Source organism: Amblyomma maculatum, chromosome 8 (genome assembly GCF_055883805.1).
Source record: "Amblyomma maculatum isolate TAMU_Amacu chromosome 8, ASM5588380v1, whole genome shotgun sequence".
NCBI classification, from domain to species: Eukaryota; Metazoa; Arthropoda; class Arachnida; order Ixodida; family Ixodidae; genus Amblyomma; species Amblyomma maculatum.
Genome location: NC_139351.1, coordinates 110288420 through 110309932, shown reverse-complemented (window position 1 = coordinate 110309932; position 21513 = coordinate 110288420). Strand labels below are relative to the sequence as shown.

Below are 21513 nucleotides of genomic sequence, written 5' to 3'. Positions count from 1 at the left end.
TTTAACTTTTAAACCCAGAGAAAACCGTTTAAACCCAATATAAAGTGCCAATATATAAAAAAAGTTGCAGACAGCTCACAGCCATGGGTGTCGGAGGGGGAGGCAAGGCCGGCAACCACAGGAGATGACCTTGGAGCTGGGGGCACAAGTGCGGCGGACGCAGCAACCGCAGGTCCCGCTTCTTCACTGTCACTCGGCCAGCCTTGGAAGTGTCGATGGCTGCAGGCGCGCTGCTGCATTCATTGTCGGTCAGCCAGGGAAGCCTGCCGGGGGACGGGCAGGAACTGCATCTTCGCGTTGCATAGCGTGTTGCAGGCCCCCCTCATCGGGTCATCCGCTCGCTCCCGGCCGGCCTCTTTTCCCTCCGTCGTTGACGCCGCCGATGGCAAGGGCAGCGGGGCGCCAAGCTGCTCCCGCTGGTGAAGCCACGGCCACGAGCACCAAACGGCGTCAAGGCGGGCTCTTTGCTGCAGCTTTCGTCGTGCTCGACGCAGGGGCCCGGTCCACGAACTCCGACTGGCTCGCTCCGTAGCCGACCGGAAACCGTCCGTCTTGGCCTGGTTGACGGTGACATCAGGCTCTGGGTGCGGGAACGCCACTCCTTGGACGGCCTGCTCCTCGATGCTGCAACGGTCATCGTGGCCTCCGCCGGCTCCTTTCCTTGATGGCTGCAATGCTGTCTTTTCCCTAGCTACGTTTTTTTCTTTTTCAAATCTACCCCCGCTTGATCTTTTCCAAGAGAAAGCGCGTGCTTGGTTTGGAAGTAAAATGCGCTGAATATCGACAGAGCGTCCAATCTATATTCAGCACAAGAAATTACTCCCTGCGCATTGGTCAGAGTTATGTCTGCCGTGGCCGCAAGTCGTAACGAGGCACGATGCTCGAAATCCTAAGCCTTGCCTCTAGCTGCAGCTGCCTGCTGGTGAGGGAGTGCGTCCTCCTCGGGCTACGCAGCGGGGCTCGAATTGCGGTGCGCTTTGTGTGAAGTCTAGCTCCGCCATCTTTGCTTGCAGCTCTGTCGCGCGTCGGCGTGTGCCCAACGCAGCAACCGTGGCGTTGTTGCGAACTTATAGAGCAAGTTCTACCCATTCGACAACGTCACCATGCACATCACTAGGCAGCGAAATGACACAACTTGAAGAAAAGTCTTAAGGCCATTCGCATGCTCAGCGATGCACATGTGCGATATAGCTCGTCTCAGTGTGGCGTGACCAACCTCGAAGGACTCACGTGTATCCTTCGCGTGGGGAAAGGATTGCGCAAGGTGCTATAGGAGTACAGACAGCAGGGATCCAAAGCGCTCACAGCAATACAAGCTGTGTAGCGCCCGCACAGGCAGCAATACCAGCGTGCCCTTTGTGCGCCGCGGCCGGCGCGCTCCCAGAGCCCGTCGAACATTAGTCGACAAAAATAAAATAAAAAAACAGCATCCTACCGATTTCCTAAAGCTTCCTTAAGGCTGACTAGGCTCCCCACTGCACTGATGCAATTAAAACGGTCACCACTCGGAGAAGCCGGGTAGGCCGCCCCTTCTCCGAGGCTGCGAGCTATTGCGACGAACTGGCTAACGGGCGCGGCAGAAAGGATAGTAATAACACTTCTCATGCCATCAACGTGCGCGCGCAAAAATGCATACGCTACAACGTTTCCGTTCTCCCATAGAGCATGGGAAATCAAAACACTACGAGAGAATGCCCATCACGCCGTCGTGCGCGTGTCACCGTGCTGCAGAGCAGTGGAGTCGTGTGACCTCCTGCTCTCGCAGAAAATTACCAAGATCACAGTGGCTAGCGTCAGCTCCTGAGCTCTTGCGGTAATAAAAGGTTATGGTGGTTTTGCTCTGTTGCCGTTGTGCAATCACCACTGCAGTATTAGAAGAGACTGAAAGGTCAGTCCTGCTCACTGCCATGGCTAGTCTATGTGTCGGCGTCGTACACACACAGACACTTGATTTGTCACACCTTTGGCCCCACGTTCGGGCGCCATAATATGGGGGTTAATTCTCGCAACAATGCGCCACGGGGGGGGGGGGGGCTAGACGCTACAGTCGCCTTCTAGCCCCGACGTGCCAGCCCTAGCAGACAGAGCTGTGACCCCCAACCCGCGGTGCGAGAAATCGCCACTGCGGCGGGTTCGGGCCAGAGGGGACAAACACCGAGTTACACGCTCGAACAGAGTTTATTGTGCTCGAGTACACGGCAAGGAAATAGCAATCAAGAACAACCACCGTGTAGCGAGCGAATGCCGTGTACGGGGGTGAAATAAAAACCACCTAATAGGGAAGCGCGTCAAGGAGGTGAGAGAAAGAGTCTTCTCACCTGACACGGGTTCGCGCTCACATCCCGTTGCGGTAAGTGCCTACAGTTAGTGGGCGATTCTCGGTGACGGCGGTGGTCTCCTCGGCAGAAATCATGAACCGCGCGCGTGCGCGCCCATTCGCCGAAGACCCCTGAGCGAGTTGCTACAGTCGCGCTCCTCGACACGGAACGGGAGAGGAGGTTTCCCGGTTACGCGGGCAGGAAAGAGGGAAGCCCGCGGCAGCGTCGCCGCAGGCCCGGGAGGCGGCGGGGGGTGGCCAGCATGCCCTCCCCTTCGCCAACCTCTCTGCCAGCGCGTGTAATCACGCGTGTTAATTACGCGCGGGCGTTATCATGGAGGAAGGGGATTGTGAATCCCCACAACGTATTGTAGATTGTGCCTGCCTTTTGTGCGACATTTTCCGTAATGCCCCACACACTCCTGTACAGATGCTCCTGACCATATGCATACATACATCCTGTTGATGCACAAGCTGTTGCGGGGATTTTCGACAGATTTCTCGGCACTGCCAATATGAAAAGAAAACTTTGCTGGTAGCCTTTAAATGCATGCCAAAAAAAAAATCAAAAGTCTAAATTGTTATTTGGTACTTACCAAGATCCTTTGTTGGGCGAGTTGGTACTTATTCATTATTAATATAAACAGCTCGAACACGAAGACAAGGGACAAGAAAGCCACAGTACAAGCGCTGACTCACAACTAAGCCTAAGCCCTTTACTCCAAGGCCCAGAAAAGCAACATGAAGAAAACGAAACAGTCACGTGAAAACAACCCCTGGGTTCACCTGCTGCATAAAAAAATTATTTTAAAAAATCACTTAAAAAAGACACCTCTTTGCTTGAAAGAGCAAGAGAAGTCTTGCTGACACACTTATTTTCCGTTGAAATAAAATACGATTCAACTATTTCTCTCGTTATCTTCTCTTTGTGGCGATATAAAATCTTAACACTGTCAAACTTAGGAGTGCACTTCTTCTTCTCCTTCTTCATTATTTCACATGACTGGCAATGTGATACCAGAAACGTTTTGTCCTTTCCACTTTCCAAGTTGTTCCAGTGTTCCTGTAGTCTCTTATTAATACACCGTCCTGTTTGTCCTATATAACTGGCTCCACAAGAGAGTGGAAGCCTATACACAACACCTGTCTTGCATCCAACATATGGGTTTCTATGCCCGAATCTGCCCGGCGATTCAAAGGGAAAGAGAAGCGAAGAAGCAAGAATGTGGGGCTTCTCTTTCCCTTTGAATCGCCAGGCAGATCCGGGCATAGAAACCCATATGTTGGATGCAATACAGGTGTTGTGTATAGGCTTCCACTCTCTTGTGGAGCCAGTTATATAGGACAAACAGGACGGTGTATTAATAAGAGACTACAGGAACACTGGAACAACTTGGAAAGTGGAAAGGACAAAACGTTTCTGGTATCACATTGCCAGTCATGTGAAATAATGAAGAAGGAGAAGAAGAAGTGCACTCCTAAGTTTGACAGTGTTAAGATTTTATATCGCCACAAAGAGAAGATAACGAGAGAAATAGTTGAATCGTATTTTATTTCAACGGGCAATAAGTGTGTCAGCAAGACTTCTCTTGCTCTTTCAAGCAAAGAGGTGTCTTTTTTAAGTGATTTTTTAAAATAATTTTTTTATGCAGCAGGTGAACCCAGGGGATGTTTTCACGTGACTGTTTCGTTTTCTTCATGTTGTTTTTCTGGGCCTTGGAGTAAAGGGCTTAGGCTTAGTTGTGAGTCAGCGCTTGTACTGTGGCTTTCTTGTTCCTTGTCCCTTGTCTTCGTGTTCGCGCTGTTTATATTAATAATGATTATTTGGTACTATTTGCAGTTGAGCAGAAATTAGTGTCTCAGACTACTCACAGGAACAGCATTGCATCCTTTCACAGCAGAGTCGCAAATTAAAGTTTTGTCTATACTACTGCTGAGTGGATTTTTTTAAAAACTCATTTTTTTCGTGTGCCATTAGTGACTCTATTATTGAAAGATGATGTGGGGTGTTATTGTATTGGAGCTCCACCATGCAGTACGGTGAAGGATGCAGGAAGCACCTGTGATTTTGGCACCGTTCTGCTTCAGTGCTCTCATCCTAGTTGGGATAAGTACGTTATTTTTTTAGTAATGGCTTTGCATAATTAATGGTTCCTTTGTGTGATGGCCAGCTACCAATCCCACGGCCAAGAACTGCCGCTCGAGCCTGGAAGGCGTGTGGAAGTTTGCCTACCAAAACACGTACAAGTTCACGGGCGAGTGCAAGCATCCAGATGCCAACATCACGGCCTGCCAGATGCCCGGCACGCAGTTCTTCATTGTCAACCAGCAGTTCACCATTAACTACAAGCAGTGCGAGGGCATGCAAGAGACCGAGGAGGGAGGTAAGGGGCAAACCTGATTTCAATTGACTTGATTTAGTGGCTTTATTTTAAGCGATAAAAGGAAGTTACTGGTTGCAGAAACTGCCAGCTCCTTGCTGGGCCCCTAAATGGTAGTTGGCAGAAGAAAATAGAACAAAGGCACAGACAGGAGGACAAGATACAGTTAAGCCTTGGTATAAAGAACTTCAGTAAAACGAAATCCTCGATATAGCAAAGTTACAAGGAATACATAACATAATGTCCATTGGAAACCATGTATATTTTATGTATTAGCATAATATAACGAAATAAATGTTTCTGTAATTTCATTACACCAAAATCTTCGGACAAATAAATTTTATCCGGAAGGGCAAAAATTTCGTAGCGGCGACGAAGGCCAAGGGAAAAATGTTGCCAGCGTGCGAGACTTGGGTAACCCACGCAGACGGGCCTCCCAGGGTGCTCGGCATTCGCTCCCTACAAGAAGAAATAAGCGATAAGCCGCTAAAGTATTCGCGCCCCCACCTCCTGCTTTTTTTTTTTTTCTCCCTCTGTCTTTTTGTTTCGTTACAAAGGAGGAGAGCGGCGGCTTCGTAACCCCTCCACCCCCTTTCTTCTTTCCTGCTGTGCTCAATCCTTTGCTGCTATCCAAAGAACCTTCCCCATGCCTGCGAAGGCTGATACGCCCGTCTGTCATTTTTCTCGCACGACTCTCGCGTGGCCACCGCTTCCGCAGTTGTTGTTTGTATTCTGCTTTCCGCTCAGTTTGCCGATTCCAACTCTCCTTTGCTTTGGTTTGCCGCGTGCATTGCTGCAGTCACTGTTTGTACGCTGCCTTCTGCTCAGTTCGTCGATTCTCCTCTACGACTCTTCTTTGCTTTGATTTCCCTCGTGCGTTGCCCCCATGAGTGGTTATAAGTGGAAAGCGCTTTCACTCAAGCAATAAGTAGAAGCCATTTCGAAAGGCGAGAAAAAAAAAGGCATCGCGGCTCGATTCGCCATATCTCAGAGTACGTACGCTCCCAACTATCTTAAAGGCCAAGGACTCCATCCTCAGCTCTGCAAAGTGTGACACAAGTGCCGAGCGTAAGCGATTGAGGACGACTACCTACAAAGATGTGTACAAGGCTATGTTCTCCTGGTTTATGGGCGCCAGAGCACAGAATGTGCCAGTGAGTGGGGTAATTTTGCAGCAGGAAGCAGAAGACTTCGGTTGACTGCTTGACAAGGACGCCTTCAAGGCTAGCAGTGGTTGGCTCCACCATTTCCAGTCCCGTTACAGGATTGTCGGACGGGTGCTCTGCGGGGAGTCGACATCAGCCGACGCGCCTGAAGCCGCTACTTGGCTGGAGAAGGAAATGCCAATAATACTGATGAGGTACCAGCCATCAGAGGTGTACAGTGCGGATGAAACTCGATTTTTTTACCAATTGCTACCAAATCGGTCTCTAGCACTAAAAGGGGATCGCTCTCACAGCAGGAAGCAGAGCAAGCTGCACATCACAGCTCTTCTCTGCGTAAACATGGATGCCACCGACAAGTGGATGCCACTTGTGATTGGCAAAAGTAAGAAGCTGCAATGTTTTAAGAACGCTCGGAACCTGGAAGCTAAGTACACTTCGAACAAGAAGGCGTGGATGTCCCACGACATCTTCCATGACTGGCTCCGGATTTTTGACAAGGAAATGGAGCGTGATGGCCGCAGTGTTTGCCTCTCGGTGGACAATTGTTCCGCCATTAGAGCAACGAGCGCATTATGGCACGGGGGCTTTTGCTGTGATCTGGCAATCACTTGTGTGGGAAAAGAGCAAGTTGATTCATGCAATAAGTGCAAGATACTGCCATTTGGAGCCTCAGTGTTTTGCCACCAACTTAGGTGAACCAGAAATCCTTAATTTCTGAATGTTTAAGGGGTTTGAATAGTTTGCATAGTGAAAGTGGAGTGCAAAATAATTAGCGATTGCTATATGAAAACTACCATACATTGCTGATTATAAGTCAACCCCCCAACTCGCGAAATTCCCTTTAGCTAAAAAAGTTTGACCCCGAATATATATCCGTCGACACTAACTCGCACTGCGGCCATAGACCGCCAATAAGTTTTTCAGAAGGCTGAGTCATTCAAGGATGTTACTTTATACACAAAATGCCTTTTGCAATTGGTCGTCATTTGCGAGAAGGACGCAACTGCAGTTGTCATCTTGTGAGCCCCAGAGACCATGTCGTGTGGCTGTCCATGCGACATACCGGCATCGTTGACCCATTGTACCACTTCACTCAAAGAAGCGTGATTCAGCCACCTGGTCAGCGTCTTCGAGTTTTCCTATATCCGCTTGACAGCTGCACTATGATTTTGCTGAGGTCACGGCATCATGTTGGCATCCATCAGGCACACAAACAACACAACTGGCAGCCAACAAGCTGACGCCAACCAATTGAAATGCTGAAATGGCGACTAGGTATGAAAAAATTCACTAAGATGCTTTTAAGAGCATGTTTGTTTTTGCATGGAATTTCCATGGTTTGTCTACAAAGTATTTCTGTTGCATGGAAACAAAAATTTAGGGCATATCTTTAAATAAATTTCTGTTTCTTAAGGAGTCCACTTTTGTACCATTATCTGACAACTATTCTGAAATTATGCGTGAACTTGTGGGATTGTAGCCGCAGCTTGGCCTAAACTACTTTGACTTCGCATATAGGTCGAATTTACGACTTCACATAGGTAGACTCCGATTACAAGTTAAACCTCAAACTTCGGAAGGTCCCTTTTTTTTTTTCTTTAATAAAAGTTGACCTATAATCAGCATTATACGGTATTTGGAATTCTGAATGTTTGCACACCTCCAATTAAGTATAGTCACTTTATTTCTTTATTATTCGTTCTTCGTGCTACGAGGCTGTCTAAAACAAAGCTAGTAAACGATTTCATGGCCATATATAAAATATATACATCTTTGTGTTGAAGTAAGGCTGTAAGATTATATATCAGTAGGTTTTAGGTCTGGTATATGTACTAAGTTGTATGGTACCATTTTAGAGCAATTTTTATTCAGGTCATCCTGGTTGTGCCAAGTGTTCATTCAAGAGCTTTGAATGTTTCCAGGTTATTCCCAAAGGTTATCGCAGAAGCCAATCGTTTTTTCTTCTTTCAGAGGTCCAGTACAAATGCCTTGGTGACTGGTACATTGGCAAGGACCATTACTTTGCAGTCATGAACACCCGTGAGAGTCGGATTGATGCCAAATATCGTTGCTTCGTAAGTAATAGAATATTTGTAATTCTTATTTAATGCTTTTTTGGTAATAATATTAGATGCCATTTTTCTGTGCAGAAAAAAGCAGGCATTGTTCGAGGTTGATGAACTTTTTCTTGCCTTTTTAACTTCATGTCCCTAACATTGGCTTGCTAGCATTGTCAAAAAAGTGCTTACACATGAAGCAAGCCTGAAATGCGTGCAAACTCGTTCTGTAGTATCTATAGCTGGATGCTGCTAATCATTTTTTATCGCTTTCATTTTGCAGCATCTATGTACCCTTAATTTATTTATATCACTACAGTGAAATCTCGTTGATACGATTCGGCTAAATACGCTTTTCGGCATAATACGTTTTTTTTTTTTTTTTCGTTCCCGGCCGATGCCCTATAGAGGTAATGCATTTTTGTACGGCTAATACGATCGTATTTCCACGTCGGTTTGGATAATGCGACCGCGAAAACGTCTTCCGTAAATCTCGCGCAGTTTCGATTTTCGCGCCAGGAGGCAGCAAAAGTGTCCTAGCGGGATCTGACAGTAGCTGCAGTAGTCGTAACTACCCTAGCGCTCTTGGCCGATTTTCGATGTTGGACATGACCTTTGCTAGACACGTGTAGGAATCACATTTCTCCAACTATGATGATGACATCAGAGCCAGTTTTTTGCAGCGGGTGGGCTACTGAAATTATCGCATCGAGCGAAACTACAGGTACGGCGGACTGAACACGCTGCGACATGCGCTTCGTATGCTCGAGGCTTGGCCTGGCTCGGCTCTGCTCGAGTCCGGCCGTGCCTCAGCACAGCGTCTGCAGCAGTGTGGTGGCCTCTGGGAGCCATTTTCGCAAGCTCATACACCAAAAGCGCCGAAGCGCACCGAAGGTTTTTAGCGCCATCTATCCTAAGACATAGTAATCACGGTAAAATCACGTGACCAAGAAGCAGTGATTGGCGCATGCATTGACGATGCTGTAGGCTTTGTGTTTGCCATTTCTCGTTGCCATTTTGGTTTTCCGAGCATTCAGCTTGCACTTCGCACTTATCGTTTCTTTTGTTTTGGTGCCGCGTTTCACCCGTGCGCTTCACCATGTCTAGGAAGCGTAAAGCGTTATCGCTGAAAGAAAAACTTGATATTCTCGTAAAAGTCGACGACAATCCGCAGAAGAAACGTGTCGACCTGGCACGCGAAATTTGTTTGCCTGTCTCCACGCTGAACACGATCGTTGGCAAGCGAGAAGAAATTCGGAAAAACATTCAAGTCTTCGACGCCGGCGTGAAGCAAACAAGGGGCGCCCAACATGGCAAGATGGAAGGGGTTCTACTGGCGTGGTTCAGGGAAGTAAGGGCGGCAGGCATGAACGTGGACGGGACAGTTGTTCGCGAGAAAGCTGATGAGATAGCACTCTCGTTGGGCATTGAAGATTTTAAAGCTTCGGGCGGATGGCTCCATCGTTTTAAAACACGGCATGGCCTGTCGTATAAAACCGTTTCCGGCGAAGGGAAGTCTGCCGACCAAGATCAGGTCTCCAACTGGCTTTCGACTCTGCCGGCGGTGATTGCTCAGTACCAGCCAAGGGACGTGTTCAACGCAGATGAAGCTGGGTTGTTCATCAACCTCCAGCCTGAGAAAAGTCTCAGCATGAAAGGTGAGACGTGTCAAGGTGGGAAAAAAAGCAAAGAAAGAGTCACCGTATTGTTGTGCTGCAACGCTGATGGAACCGAGAAGCTCAAGCCTACCGTCACTGGCAAGTTCTGGAAGCCACGCTGCTTCTCGCGTAACCCACGCCTTCCTGTCGTTTACAAAGCGAATAGGAAGGCATGGATGACCGGAGCCCTTTTCACAGAGTTCCTCACCCTTCTGGATGCCCGGATGCGTGCCGAGAACCGTAACCGTAGAATTCTTCTATTTCTCGACAATTGTGCCGCGCACCCTGTCGATACTTCGTGGCTGCAAAACGTCAAAGTAATTTTCCTGCCGCCCAACTGCACCAGCCACTTGCAGCCCCTAGATGCAGGAATTATTAGAAACGTGAAATTTCACTTTAGGAGCTTGTTGGTCAGACGCTTTTTGGCCAAGATTGACCGGAAAGATGCCAGCTTGAAGGTGGATCTTCTTGATGCCATTCATTTTCTAGCGATGTCATGGGATCGCGTCAAACTCGACACCATCGCCAACTGCTTCAAGAAGTGTGGCTTTTTTTGTGCATCTGACGATACTGTGGAAAATGGAGATGACAGCGTAGAGATTGACATCCCGGACTGGGGTGACCTCGATGTCGACGTGTCTCCGGAAGAGTTTGTATCGGCGGACGACCAACTGGCGACATGCGAATTGCGCACCGTCCAAGACATCATTGCAGATGTTACTGCTGAAGAGGAGAGCGACGACGATGACAACCAAGACGCCGGAGATTGCAGTGGCGATCGTCGGCCATTAAATACTGACGGTGCACTCGAAGCTTTGGACAGGCTTCGTGGCTTTGTCGCGTCTGCGGAGCTGAGTGAGGAAACTGCTACTCGTTTCGACGAGTTCCAAAAAAAGCTTTCTTCAGGACCTCGAAAAGCAAAAAGTGCAGCGCAAAGTGACGGATTATTTTAACGTGCTTTAATAAAAGCAAGTTCTGTGCCAAGTATGTATTATTCGCAATCTTTTGGAGTCCGTTTTGGATAATACGATTTTTGGATAATACGCTTTTATTTTCGGAGCCCGTGGGAATCGTATCAACGAGATTCCACTGTATGTAGGTTATTATGAAAACGTTGTCATTTAAGGATTGTGCTTTAATTTTAATACCTATGTTACATGCAGTTTGTGAAAAATGGCCACTTTTGCAGTATTTACATTCTTGAAGCAGGCAGCAATTACGCAGTCTTTCATCAAATAAATTTACCATGGTGTAAGTGGTTCGATATTTTTTAGAGTGTTCAGTAATTCAAATTTAAGATAATTTTAGCATTTTTTTTTTGTCCCTTGCAGTGAAACTGATGACCTCTCACTTAAATGTATTTCAGCTTGATCACTATATCTCAAATTCATACTGAAACAATCTTGCTTATCATGCTATCATTACCTTCAGATCTGTTCCAGATGTTTTATTTCTCTGTATTAAGCCACAGCCACCACATCACTAAGTCCTCTCTGATCTCCTTGTTTCGGTCTGTAGCTTCAAATATATATCAGCCGATTGTGAAGTCTAGTGTAGTAGTCTTCAAATGTAGTGTTAGCACATCACCTGGTTTATGATTGCATAGACAAAGGCCTTAGTACCCGCTTAGTGTGTATACTTGGTCCTGTAATGTGTTGGTAGAAATCTTCCAGTGTGCCTAATATATAATGTTGGCTAATTTAGGCTTCAAATCCAGACTTGGAGTTAGAATTAAAGACTGTGACACTGAAACTTTGCAGTAGCACAAAAGGGTTGTGGTTAGCCAAACAATTACATGCTAAGAAAACCAGATTTCAAGGAAAGCTTTTGGTAACATTGTCATGTTTTTACAATGCACTCGTCAGCTTTACCTTACCTGTTGATCTGAAAATATGGGCTTCTTGTCGCATTCATGAGCACATTTGGTCAGTTCAGGCTATGGCACTTGGGTTAGTACAGTGCACAAAAATATTTCTGCCGTCACTTGTTGCATCCAGTTTTGATTTCGACTGTCTTAAGTACTGTGCAAACCTGAACGTATGATGGAAAAAATACTGTTTTACCTTATGTGCGATGAGTATAATGTGACGGGGGTGGTTTGAAAACTCGGGACAATTTTAAAAGAGTTATACATAGTTATGATTATAATCTAGTCTCAAACTTTCAGACCAAATAACAGCCCAGCCCCATCCATCCCAGCTGGTCCCAGTCCCTTGCCTTCCATGCTCTGCACAACTATTTTAGTGCCTCTTTCGAACAACCCACCTTTCCCTGTAGCCATATTTGCCTTCTCCTGCGTACTTGCTTGCCTCGTGATATTAAAAACGAAAATTCGAGTCTGGAAAGCTAAGAAATAAAACTTGCACCTCATTGGTACTTTAAGTTATGTCCTGGTCTATTCTGAAGTAATAGTCTTGATTATTTTTCGGGTTCTTTGGTCCCATTTTATGGAACTAAATGTTTTCTTCTGCAGAAAGCTAGAGGCCTTACATATGCTTAATATGTAAAGTAAGTGCCTTTTTTTTTTTTTTTCTGTCCTCCAAATGTTGTAGCCAGTTCTTTTTCTTTTTTTTTTTTTTATTGCCATGGCAGCTGCTTTTCGCTGGAGGTGAAACAGAAGGAGCATGTGTACTATGTTATGTAAGGGCACATTAACTCCAGGTCATTAAGCCTTATAAACTAAAGCAAACCATCCTCTCTGCCGTGGCGACTCAGTAGTTAGGCCACTCAACTGCTGAACCCAAGGTCGTGGGTTCAACCCAACTGCTGCGACCGAAAATTGTGGTCCGTGTATTTTGCGATGTCAGTGCACATTAAAGAACTCCAGGTGGTTGAAATTATATCTATACCTTGAGTCGCTTTAGCAAGTTAAACCTAATAAAAAACATAAGACAACCTTTGCACTCGTTTCGGTTTGTCTCGCACTGTGGAACTCCCTTGCTTGCAGCTGGCAAACAGGGATGATGACATCTTCCTGGGCGTGTCCATAGAACCAGAGTGTGCCTCGCTAAATACACCGCAAGAGTCACCTGAACGTTACCGCCTGGAGCAAGGTTAGTTCTTTGGCTCATCAGTATGCTTGCTGTCATGTCCTTTCTTGTCATTAGCACTGGTTAATGAATGTGAAGGAAGCAGTGCAGAATGCCCTCTCCTTTTTATTTACATTCATTTTGTTATTTTTTAAGGGCATACAAATATTCGAAACTTGTAATAGTTTTCGAATTTCTTAGTTCTTGCTGATTCATTCAACTTCCACCTGCTATTAATCTATTCATGAGTAGTTCTAATTGCGAAAGTGTGGTTTGTGAACCTCCTAAACATTCAGAAATGACTTACTTCTATTGCATCTGAACTAGCAGTGAAGATTGCAACATTTCCAAGCGTCAGCATCTTGCACTTGTCACGAGACTTATGGCGAATTCGAGTGGGAGAGCAGGTGCACTCGAGAGCACTTCGAAAGTGCTCTCAGACAAGCGGGCGCCCTCCAGGGGGAGAGTAGTAGAATCACAATGGTAGAGGAGGAAGGCTTTTCTTCCGCTGAGAGCACCCGAGTGCACTCCCGGCTGCTCCCTCGTCTAAAGCGAGAGTAGAAGAAGTCACATGGCATAAAGCGTCATATCCGCGCCATATATATATATATATATATATATATATAGTATTTTTTTTTTCTCTCGAGTCGGCGACACTCAAAATGGCGGCTGCAAAGCGTTGGCGCTCGGCGAGCAGAAAACATTGCTCAGGTGTTGTATGCATGTTTAAGAGTCGCTGCTGGTGTCGAAAGGGCCAAAGGAGGCAGATCGCCGCGTTGTGAGAACAAAGGCATACAATGCAAGCGGTTTTTCACGGAGAGCTGGCCTCTCCCTCGGGTTGCAACTACCGCCACTACGGGCAGGCAAAGAATGCTGAGGAGAGAGGGGCAGTCACATGATCGTGGCGCTCTGCTCTCGACACGCAGAGAGTGTTCCCATGGGAGAACAGTTACACCCTCGCTCAGCATGCTCTTGTACTGCTCTGTACTGATCGGTGCCTCTGCTCTCGTCCCCCCAACCAAATGCGCCATTAGCTTGCTCTTTCTTCAAAGTGCAGCGCCATGTGGCACGTCGAGCCACGATGCAGTCATCAAAACAAATGTAAAACAGAAACATCAATCTCAGAGTGCCGCCAAGCAAGTTCACTGCATGCAGTGAAACACGTGCAGTGAAACACGTGCAGTGAAACACGTGCAGTGAAACACGTGCAGCGAAACACGTGCAGCGAAACACGTGCAGCGAAACACGTGCACTGGAGCACCAGAATGTGGCTTCATTTTTGCACCTTTGCGGTCTGCTGTTGGCTGAGACCTGTCACAGGGCCTGCAGTCCTGTGAAATAGATGCGCAAGGGCTTAGAGGACTACGTGCTGTGAATGCTGCATTTTGACGGCAATCCGCGGCCAACGCTTTATCTTCAGATGTCACAAAGACGACAGCAAAGATGGAAAAGACGATTCCACTGACATTGCTGCTCAGGTTGCTGCTCTTGTCTCCGGTTTTTGTTTTTTGTTTCTTTTACGCGATCTTGTTGTGTTTTGCTATTGCCTTGCCTTGCCACTAATCTACTACAAACATCCCTTCTCCACTGTGGGGCTATTATTCGTTCTACAATGCTTTATGACAATATTCAGTAAACTTCCTCTTCTCTGTATACAAAAAGTCAAACTGCGATCTTAGACCTTTTTTTGTTTTGTTTGCAGCAATCATTATGAGATAATTGTAAACAAGGTATTACTGCATTATCCCTTTTTTTCTTATTTGACGCCTAGTAGACTGTGCCTGTGCATCTGTAACAGATTATGCTGGTGATGGGGGGGAAACTAAACTTGTTTCTCAATATTTCTGTTTCTTTCTGTAGTGGTGTTTTGTAGAATAATGTTGCTTTGTGTTTTTTTAGCTCTCTTTACTAATCTTAAAAATATTTAAATTCAAAATATTTTAAATTATGGCCAGCATTTAAGCATATATCTGCTTTGCACCCAAATATGTGTTCTTCATACAAGCCTGATAAATTAGCTTTTTTTCTGGCCATCGTTCACAAAAATATTTCATCTGTAATTTAACTTGGCAGTATTCGAAAAGTGTTCGATTAGTTTCACAGTGAATTGCGCTTCATGCCCAAAATTTTGCCATTTGGACAGTTCTGGTTATGTTGGCTGTTTTTTCTTAGAATTACTGCATTTCCAGTTTAGAAGTTGAACTTTCTTTTATTATTTTTTTTTAGTCGCAAGCCTTTGTATGCATATACATTCCTTAGCAAAATTTGCATGTTAAAATTCATATTTTTGTATGAATTCTCATATTTAACACAGCGAAAAAAACTAGTTCTTAGTTGCCTTTCTCTTTTAGCTTTTGATTGTATGAAAAATTTGTTGTTTTGATTTTACAGAGGGTATAGTGTCTATCACAGTGTCCTCTTAGAAATGTTTTTCTGCCTCTGAGCTCACTCGAAATGACTGCCATTTGTCTTGCTTTCATGCCATTTTCTGTTTCAGTTAAGACTGAGATTGTGCAGCCTAGCTGTACACTGCCGGACAACTTCACTGGCACATGGCTGAACACAGCCAACTTTGACTCTCTGGTCATCATCAACAAGACGCATATAGTTGAGACCTGGAAACCAGACACTGGTCGAGTGAAGGAGCAAATCTATGTCTGTATTGAAGCTCGGCAGAACCGATACCTCATGGCGCGGCATGGAATTCACGGCTGGTAAGCACACAACAGAAAGTGGGACCTTGTTCATGCATGACCTTTTTGCTGAATTATCAGCACAAGACGAAGGACGGAGCAAGTGGACAGGAGTGTCACTGTCCTCCCAGCCGTTCCTTCTTTTGTCCCTGCGCTGTTTCTTTGTGCAGAATCTATAAATATATGGGCTGCAAACATAGCAAATATCGACATCACTTGATGTCATGGCTGCGACAACATGGGTGGACAATGTCGGGGAGAAAGAGAAGGCCAGCCTGGTATAGCATTCAGGAGAACTTTTTAATGGGCGAAATTCCAGCAAACGTGTTTGCAGTCTTCAAAGATCATGTAGATCTTTGCTCTCGGCCGCTCCCAATTTAAAAGTAGCACATATTTGAGATAAGGTACCTTAGACAGTGGCAGCAGTCTCAGACATCGTAAAAAACATGTATGATTTGATAAGAATGTGTGCCAGAAGAGCTTTGTGGTTGTTTTAGAATCTGCTTTAGGGTCTCTTTCAGCTGCAACACCCTATATGTCGGTAACATTAGCTGGAGATATTTGTATTCAGCAGCATTAATGAAAATATTGGTTTGTGCTTCTTACAGATTAGCACTTAGCAATTGTTCGCTGAAAAAAAAAAAAAGTAATAATTGGAAATACGGCAGAATTTTGAAGTAGTATAAGCAACAACCGTCCGAGAAACGAGATAAATGAACTAGAGGTATTTGCAAGGTGCTTCTTTTTTTTTTTTTTTTTTTCTCGCTCTTTATGTAACACTACCATTGCCTCTTATCTTGGCTAATGACATAAATGGCATAATTAGTGGCTTTACAAATACGTGCAAAAATAAACCGTTCGTGCACTGTAGGCTAAAATGCACCAGGAAGCATACATATACACTGCATTCAGGACTAAACCATTGATGAAGAATTAATGCTGGAATATTTAATAATTACAAACCAGTTTGGCTTTGGTGATCCTGTCTCAGGACATTTTTGACATTTCATTAAACTTTTTTCTTCCTCCCTCATACATTGATTGTGCATTGCAAAAAATTGGGACTTTCTATCTGTCTGCACTCTGTAGTGTAAATTTCATGGTGCAAACCAAATGCTCAAATACAGTATATAAAAAGTTTCAGTTGGCCATTGTTTCAAGGTGCGCAGTTTTGAGTTAGCGTTTTCTGCAGATGCTATTTAGTTCTAACCTTGCAAGCCTCGCTGTACTTGCAAAGTAATCTTTTCCCTAATCTTTTACAGCCAGAGGGACTATGTCTGCTTCAACTTCGTGCCACGCCACCACAGTGTCATTCGTTACCGCAAAGGTAACACTTGCTATGTTTGCACGCTGCATAAACATTTTGCATGAAAATATGCTTGACAATGTTGTGCGCATCAGTGAAACAATGAAATCTCGCTAATATACCACTGGCTTCTACACTTGGTTACTTCTTTCTCTGAGAGAGTGGAACACTGTCAATTTTTGCTTAAAGCCAAATTTTAGAAATTGAATTGGGCCTAATTTTGTCGGTTCCCATCAGTTCAAACAGAAAAGTTCAATGCCTATTTATGTGTTGGCGTTGCTCCACTAAAACCTTTCATCCTGTATCTGAAGCACTGCTTTTTTCTTTTTTTTTTTGAAAAATAAAGCTTAATGTGCATGCATTTCTAGTTTACATTTTAAATTCTTTCTTGCAACAGGTAAAGAAATGATCACGGATGAATTCTCAACTGTATGCTCATGGACCATGTTTCCCGATTACCAGCAGTGGCGATACGACATCTTTATCTGTGAGTTGGTATTTCCAGTCTTTTTGCTAATATGTAGTAAATTTTAGTTCAGGTACCATTTGCCACGCATGCTTTTTTTTTTTTGTTTTGTTTTTTACTATTGCCTACAGTAAAACCTCAATATGTAGAACTCAATTAATTCAATATGCTTCCAATAACCCAAAGATTTTCGGAAATTCCATATTTTCTCATGCAAATTTGACTGGATAATTCAAAGTTATGGCCCGCACCAGCCAAATTAAATTGAAGACCCGGGGTGCTGCGGAAGAATTCCTGGTTCGAATTTTACCACAAACCTGCGAAGTTGTGCCGCAAAAATGGTACTGATGTTTGACGTACCATAGCGCCCCAGCCCCCTCAGCACATAAAACTACTCTGTGGTACGACTTGCAGTTTGATAAAGCAGGGGGCATGTGAAACTTGTTCTCGGTAATGAAGTTTTGTCATCACCTGTACACAGTATTTTTTTTCTGTACTTTGGTAATTTGGAAACCTGGTTTTTAAGCATTCTTTATGTACTTTTGTGGCTGCAGTAAAAAAGAGGCATCACTGGCAGCTAGTGCTTGGAAATAAACCCGAACTCAAGCAGATAACATAAATTGCTTAGAAGCTAAAAAAAACTGCAGCAATTTTTTTTTATTACTTTTCTTTGTCAAAATTTGATAGCCTCGAAGGTAATCATCATTGTGGGATGCACATAAAATACATCTGTGTGACTTGAAAACCTGCTTTGTAGACCCTGCAGTCAGTAATCGTGAGCATTTGGTGATGCCCTGCGTCAACATTATACTGGTGCTATAATTCAGCTTGCTCTGTGCTCGCCTTGAGTGGTTAGAGCATGTTGCATTGAGCAACACACAGGCTCTTATTGTAGTGTGGCATCTCTTGCAGCAAGGGAGCCGGTGTCCATCAAATGCCCTGTGGCTGGCAAGTTCCGATTTGACCAGTCAGGAGACATCCCATTCGAGACGCGAATCCGAGGGGGCGTCACCCAGATCCCTCGGCCCAACGTCTACTGCAAGGAGAACATCTCCGACTTTTCCGTCTGTGACAAGGACCAAAAGATCATCCTCATTGATGCCAACTACTGCATCTCGGTGGACTATTATGGTCGTCCTCTGGACATCTACAGTGAGCTCATTTTCTTTTCACTTGTGTGCTTTTCTTCCTCTTATTGGCAAGGTAGTACTTTTCTCCCAAAAGCCAATGTTCTCTCTCTCTTCCCATGCTTGCATGCACACGTGCATGTGTGCATACCCGTGTGCATGAAGCCTGCCCCCTTCAGAAGCCCACATGGCATCTAAGAAAAAAAAGCGACTGTGAAATCCAGTTTATCATGATGAAATGTGCAACCAGTACTGGACATGCCACATCAGATTTTGCGGTTGCATAACGCTTTTCTTTCTGGCTGTGGTCACATGTCATTCGATATTCATGGACAGCAGTCTCTGCTTGAGTCTGCTGATATCCTCATCGCCAAGTGTGAGTGTCTAAGCTGCCACAAGAATCTTAGTAATGTTCTCAAATACTTCATTTTTTGCTGAGAAGATAGGCTTAGTGGGACAGAAAATTGTGATAAAGCGAGTGAGTATGGCAGCGTCCCTCGAGAACATCAGTAAGTGCACCTGCTCACGTGAGCAGTTCACCTGCATCAATTGGCCTGTTACTTTCGTGTGAAATATTATTTCGAAGGAATAAAAAGAAATCAAATTGACAGCACTTTAAATATGTGATCATATGAAGTGTTCATGTGCCGCACAACAATGCCAACAGCTTGATGCTGTTTCGCATAGCAACCTCAGAAGCACAAGCGAGGCCCAAGCTCCTGAGGCCAGCCACACACTTTCCAAATGGGGAGGCCAGTTATCAGTGCAACAGGGTTATGATAAAATGGCCTTCATGGAAAGGCAATATGGTGGCACCATTTATGGATCAAGAGGCATTTTGGATGGGCAAAAGAACTTGCTTTTTTTATTATTATTATTATTTATTTTTTTTCTTTCAATTATGCTTAAGTGTTCTCTCTGTACTGCATGTGCCTGTGCATGTGAGGGTCCAAATGGGGGGCTTCGTTCATGGATGCACAGATATGCCGCAAACTTTTTAGCAGTAAGATGTTGGCGGTGTGTACAAAGGGTATGGCTTCTATTGATTTTCCCTTAATTGCCCTTCTGCTTCGGTGGCCTTTAATTTCACAGAAGAATTCCGTAGCTTCGTACCTTTCTCCCAGGCGCACCACCCACTCACATTTGTCTCATTTTGTGTGTTGCCAACTCTGATGCTGAGTGTGTTCTGCTGTGTGTGCTCTGTGCCCAGGTGAACCCGATTATGAACTCAAGTGTATTGCTTTTTGGAAAGAGAATCTGCGGTCATACCTCATCACTTACAACGAAGAAGATGCTTACAGCAAGTTCCGTTGCTGGGTGTGTTTTTTTTCCTTCCTCTTCTTTCTCTATACTGGGGCTGCTTGGTCCAAGAAAAAATTATAGAATGAAACCATAGAAAAAAATCATTACTATGGTTCATCAGTGCTAGGCTATTCCATTCGAAAAATTGGTTGGCGATGGTAATTGTATTTCTTATCAATGCTGTTACGGCTTCTTCAAACGATGGCAGGGAAGAAAAATGCACCATAATCGTTGGTACATAGCTTTAACTCACTATAATGCTTAATCCATACCTAATGACATGTCAGTGACTATTTTGTAGTTTATCACTTACATGATCTGGTGCAGCTTTAATGTCACGGCCATCTTTGAGTTGATGAAGCCAAAACATCATGAGAGCCATTCATTTACGAATTATTATGCTGTTGTAGGAAAATACCACATCGCGATTCATGCATGTCTTGTGCATTATTACAGAGAAGCAAACATGAAATAGCACATCCTGGTACACATATATCCAGCCCACTTCTTATCGTGCAAATCACGCGGTGCATCCTTACATTTTAAGCGTTGGAAACTTGGGTGCAAAGAAATTTAGGCTTCGTTGCAGAAACTCATTATAACAGGCGTAGTACTATTGCGCCCAATATCAGTTGCAAGCTGTTACAAATCCAGAGTGAACCAGCTGGAAGTTCCGCTTTATTTTGCACCGCTGAGGTCTCTGCGCATTGAAAACTGAGCTCCTACCACATCTCATGTAGCAGGCCACTTAGAGTGCGGTAGTTCATTACTGCACAACTGTTTCTAGGAATCCACAAAGTCTTTAGCACCTTGAGCCTAGAAGTCATTTACGGTTGTACCAGTGAATCAGTTAGGGAGTAACCGAGTTGTCTGTAAGCGTGAACCCTTTGCACAACTTTGCTTGGCTTGACTCTGTGGGGTGGGCAATGGGTTATTTGCAGGTGTACCAACGGGCCGATTTGAATCGCGTCCTCATGTCCCAGTCTGTGGGAGCTTTCTGCCACGTGCTGCAAGACGTCACCTCCAACAACTACACCCAGGGGGCCGAGGTGGCTCTGGACATGGTGGAGTACGAACGAGAACGTGAGTGGGTTTTTTTTTTTTCTTGCTTAGCAAAGAATTGCTTGCCCTATTCACTGTCATATTCCTCTTCAAAGTGTGTTCGTGCTCAAAATTGGTAATAGCACATGACAGAAAGCACAAACAAACCGGCACAGTTTGCTGAAGTTTATTTAAACTGTTGCCACAGTCCATTACAGCTCTATACTCGGACATATGCGATGGAACCCGGCGCAAGATCCCACTGCTACACGAAACTAAGCTCACGGAATCTTTCTTATTCAAGATTTGAATTGGCAAAGAAGCGAGTGGTCATTGTGAAATGTGCGGCAGACATTTCAGCTAGCAAGATTTCATCCATGGAGTTAGCACTAAAATGTTTGGTGAGCAGCGGCAGAAGGAATGGAGCACACGTTCATTTTGCGCTCGTCACTTGTGAAGCTACTGAAGACCTATTGCTGGCAGGATAGTAAAGATGCTGCCTTCTTCACGGAGCACTACCCTGCCAGAACGAGGAAGAATTGTACGAAAGCCGGAATTCTCAAATTCTTCTGAATGAAGGCCTTAACACAGACGTTTCAGTGAACTAGAAGATTCTACCGCCACGGGCAGCAGTATGCATGATGAGATGTCTCAGGCAGCTTTTTGCACAACTGTAGTAAGTTTGAAATGACAGAGTGTGTGAAAAAACGAGAGATAGGCATATAGCATTACATGTAGTGATATGCTGAGGTATGTGTCAACACAACTACTCTGCGCAAGGAAAACAAATATCCTCCTGAACGGTGAACGGCAATGACTGCAGTCAGTGCGTGAGAATTCGCTGCGTGGAGCACACTTCTGCACGCTTGCTATAAGAATTAATCTGTGCATTTCCTACTGCCCAACCGGTCTGCTCTGTTACATTCAAGGCAGCTGTCGAACAACACCACTTCTATCGCCACTATTCGAA

General features: G+C 44.9%; 1 protein-coding gene across 1 annotated transcript in view; it reads left to right on the top strand.

Annotated features, from left to right (window-relative positions):
• The window catches only part of udt (protein undicht), a 36385-nt gene that overhangs the window by 9337 nt on the left and 5535 nt on the right, over window positions 1-21513 (top strand). The window contains exons 5-13 of the mRNA XM_084577205.1: window positions 4489-4701; window positions 7836-7939; window positions 12527-12632; window positions 15106-15322; window positions 16564-16628; window positions 17005-17094; window positions 17986-18225; window positions 19411-19517; window positions 20444-20585. Of these exons, the coding sequence (XP_084433331.1) occupies window positions 4489-4701; window positions 7836-7939; window positions 12527-12632; window positions 15106-15322; window positions 16564-16628; window positions 17005-17094; window positions 17986-18225; window positions 19411-19517; window positions 20444-20585 (1284 nt within the window). The remainder of the gene's footprint in view (window positions 1-4488; window positions 4702-7835; window positions 7940-12526; window positions 12633-15105; window positions 15323-16563; window positions 16629-17004; window positions 17095-17985; window positions 18226-19410; window positions 19518-20443; window positions 20586-21513) is intronic.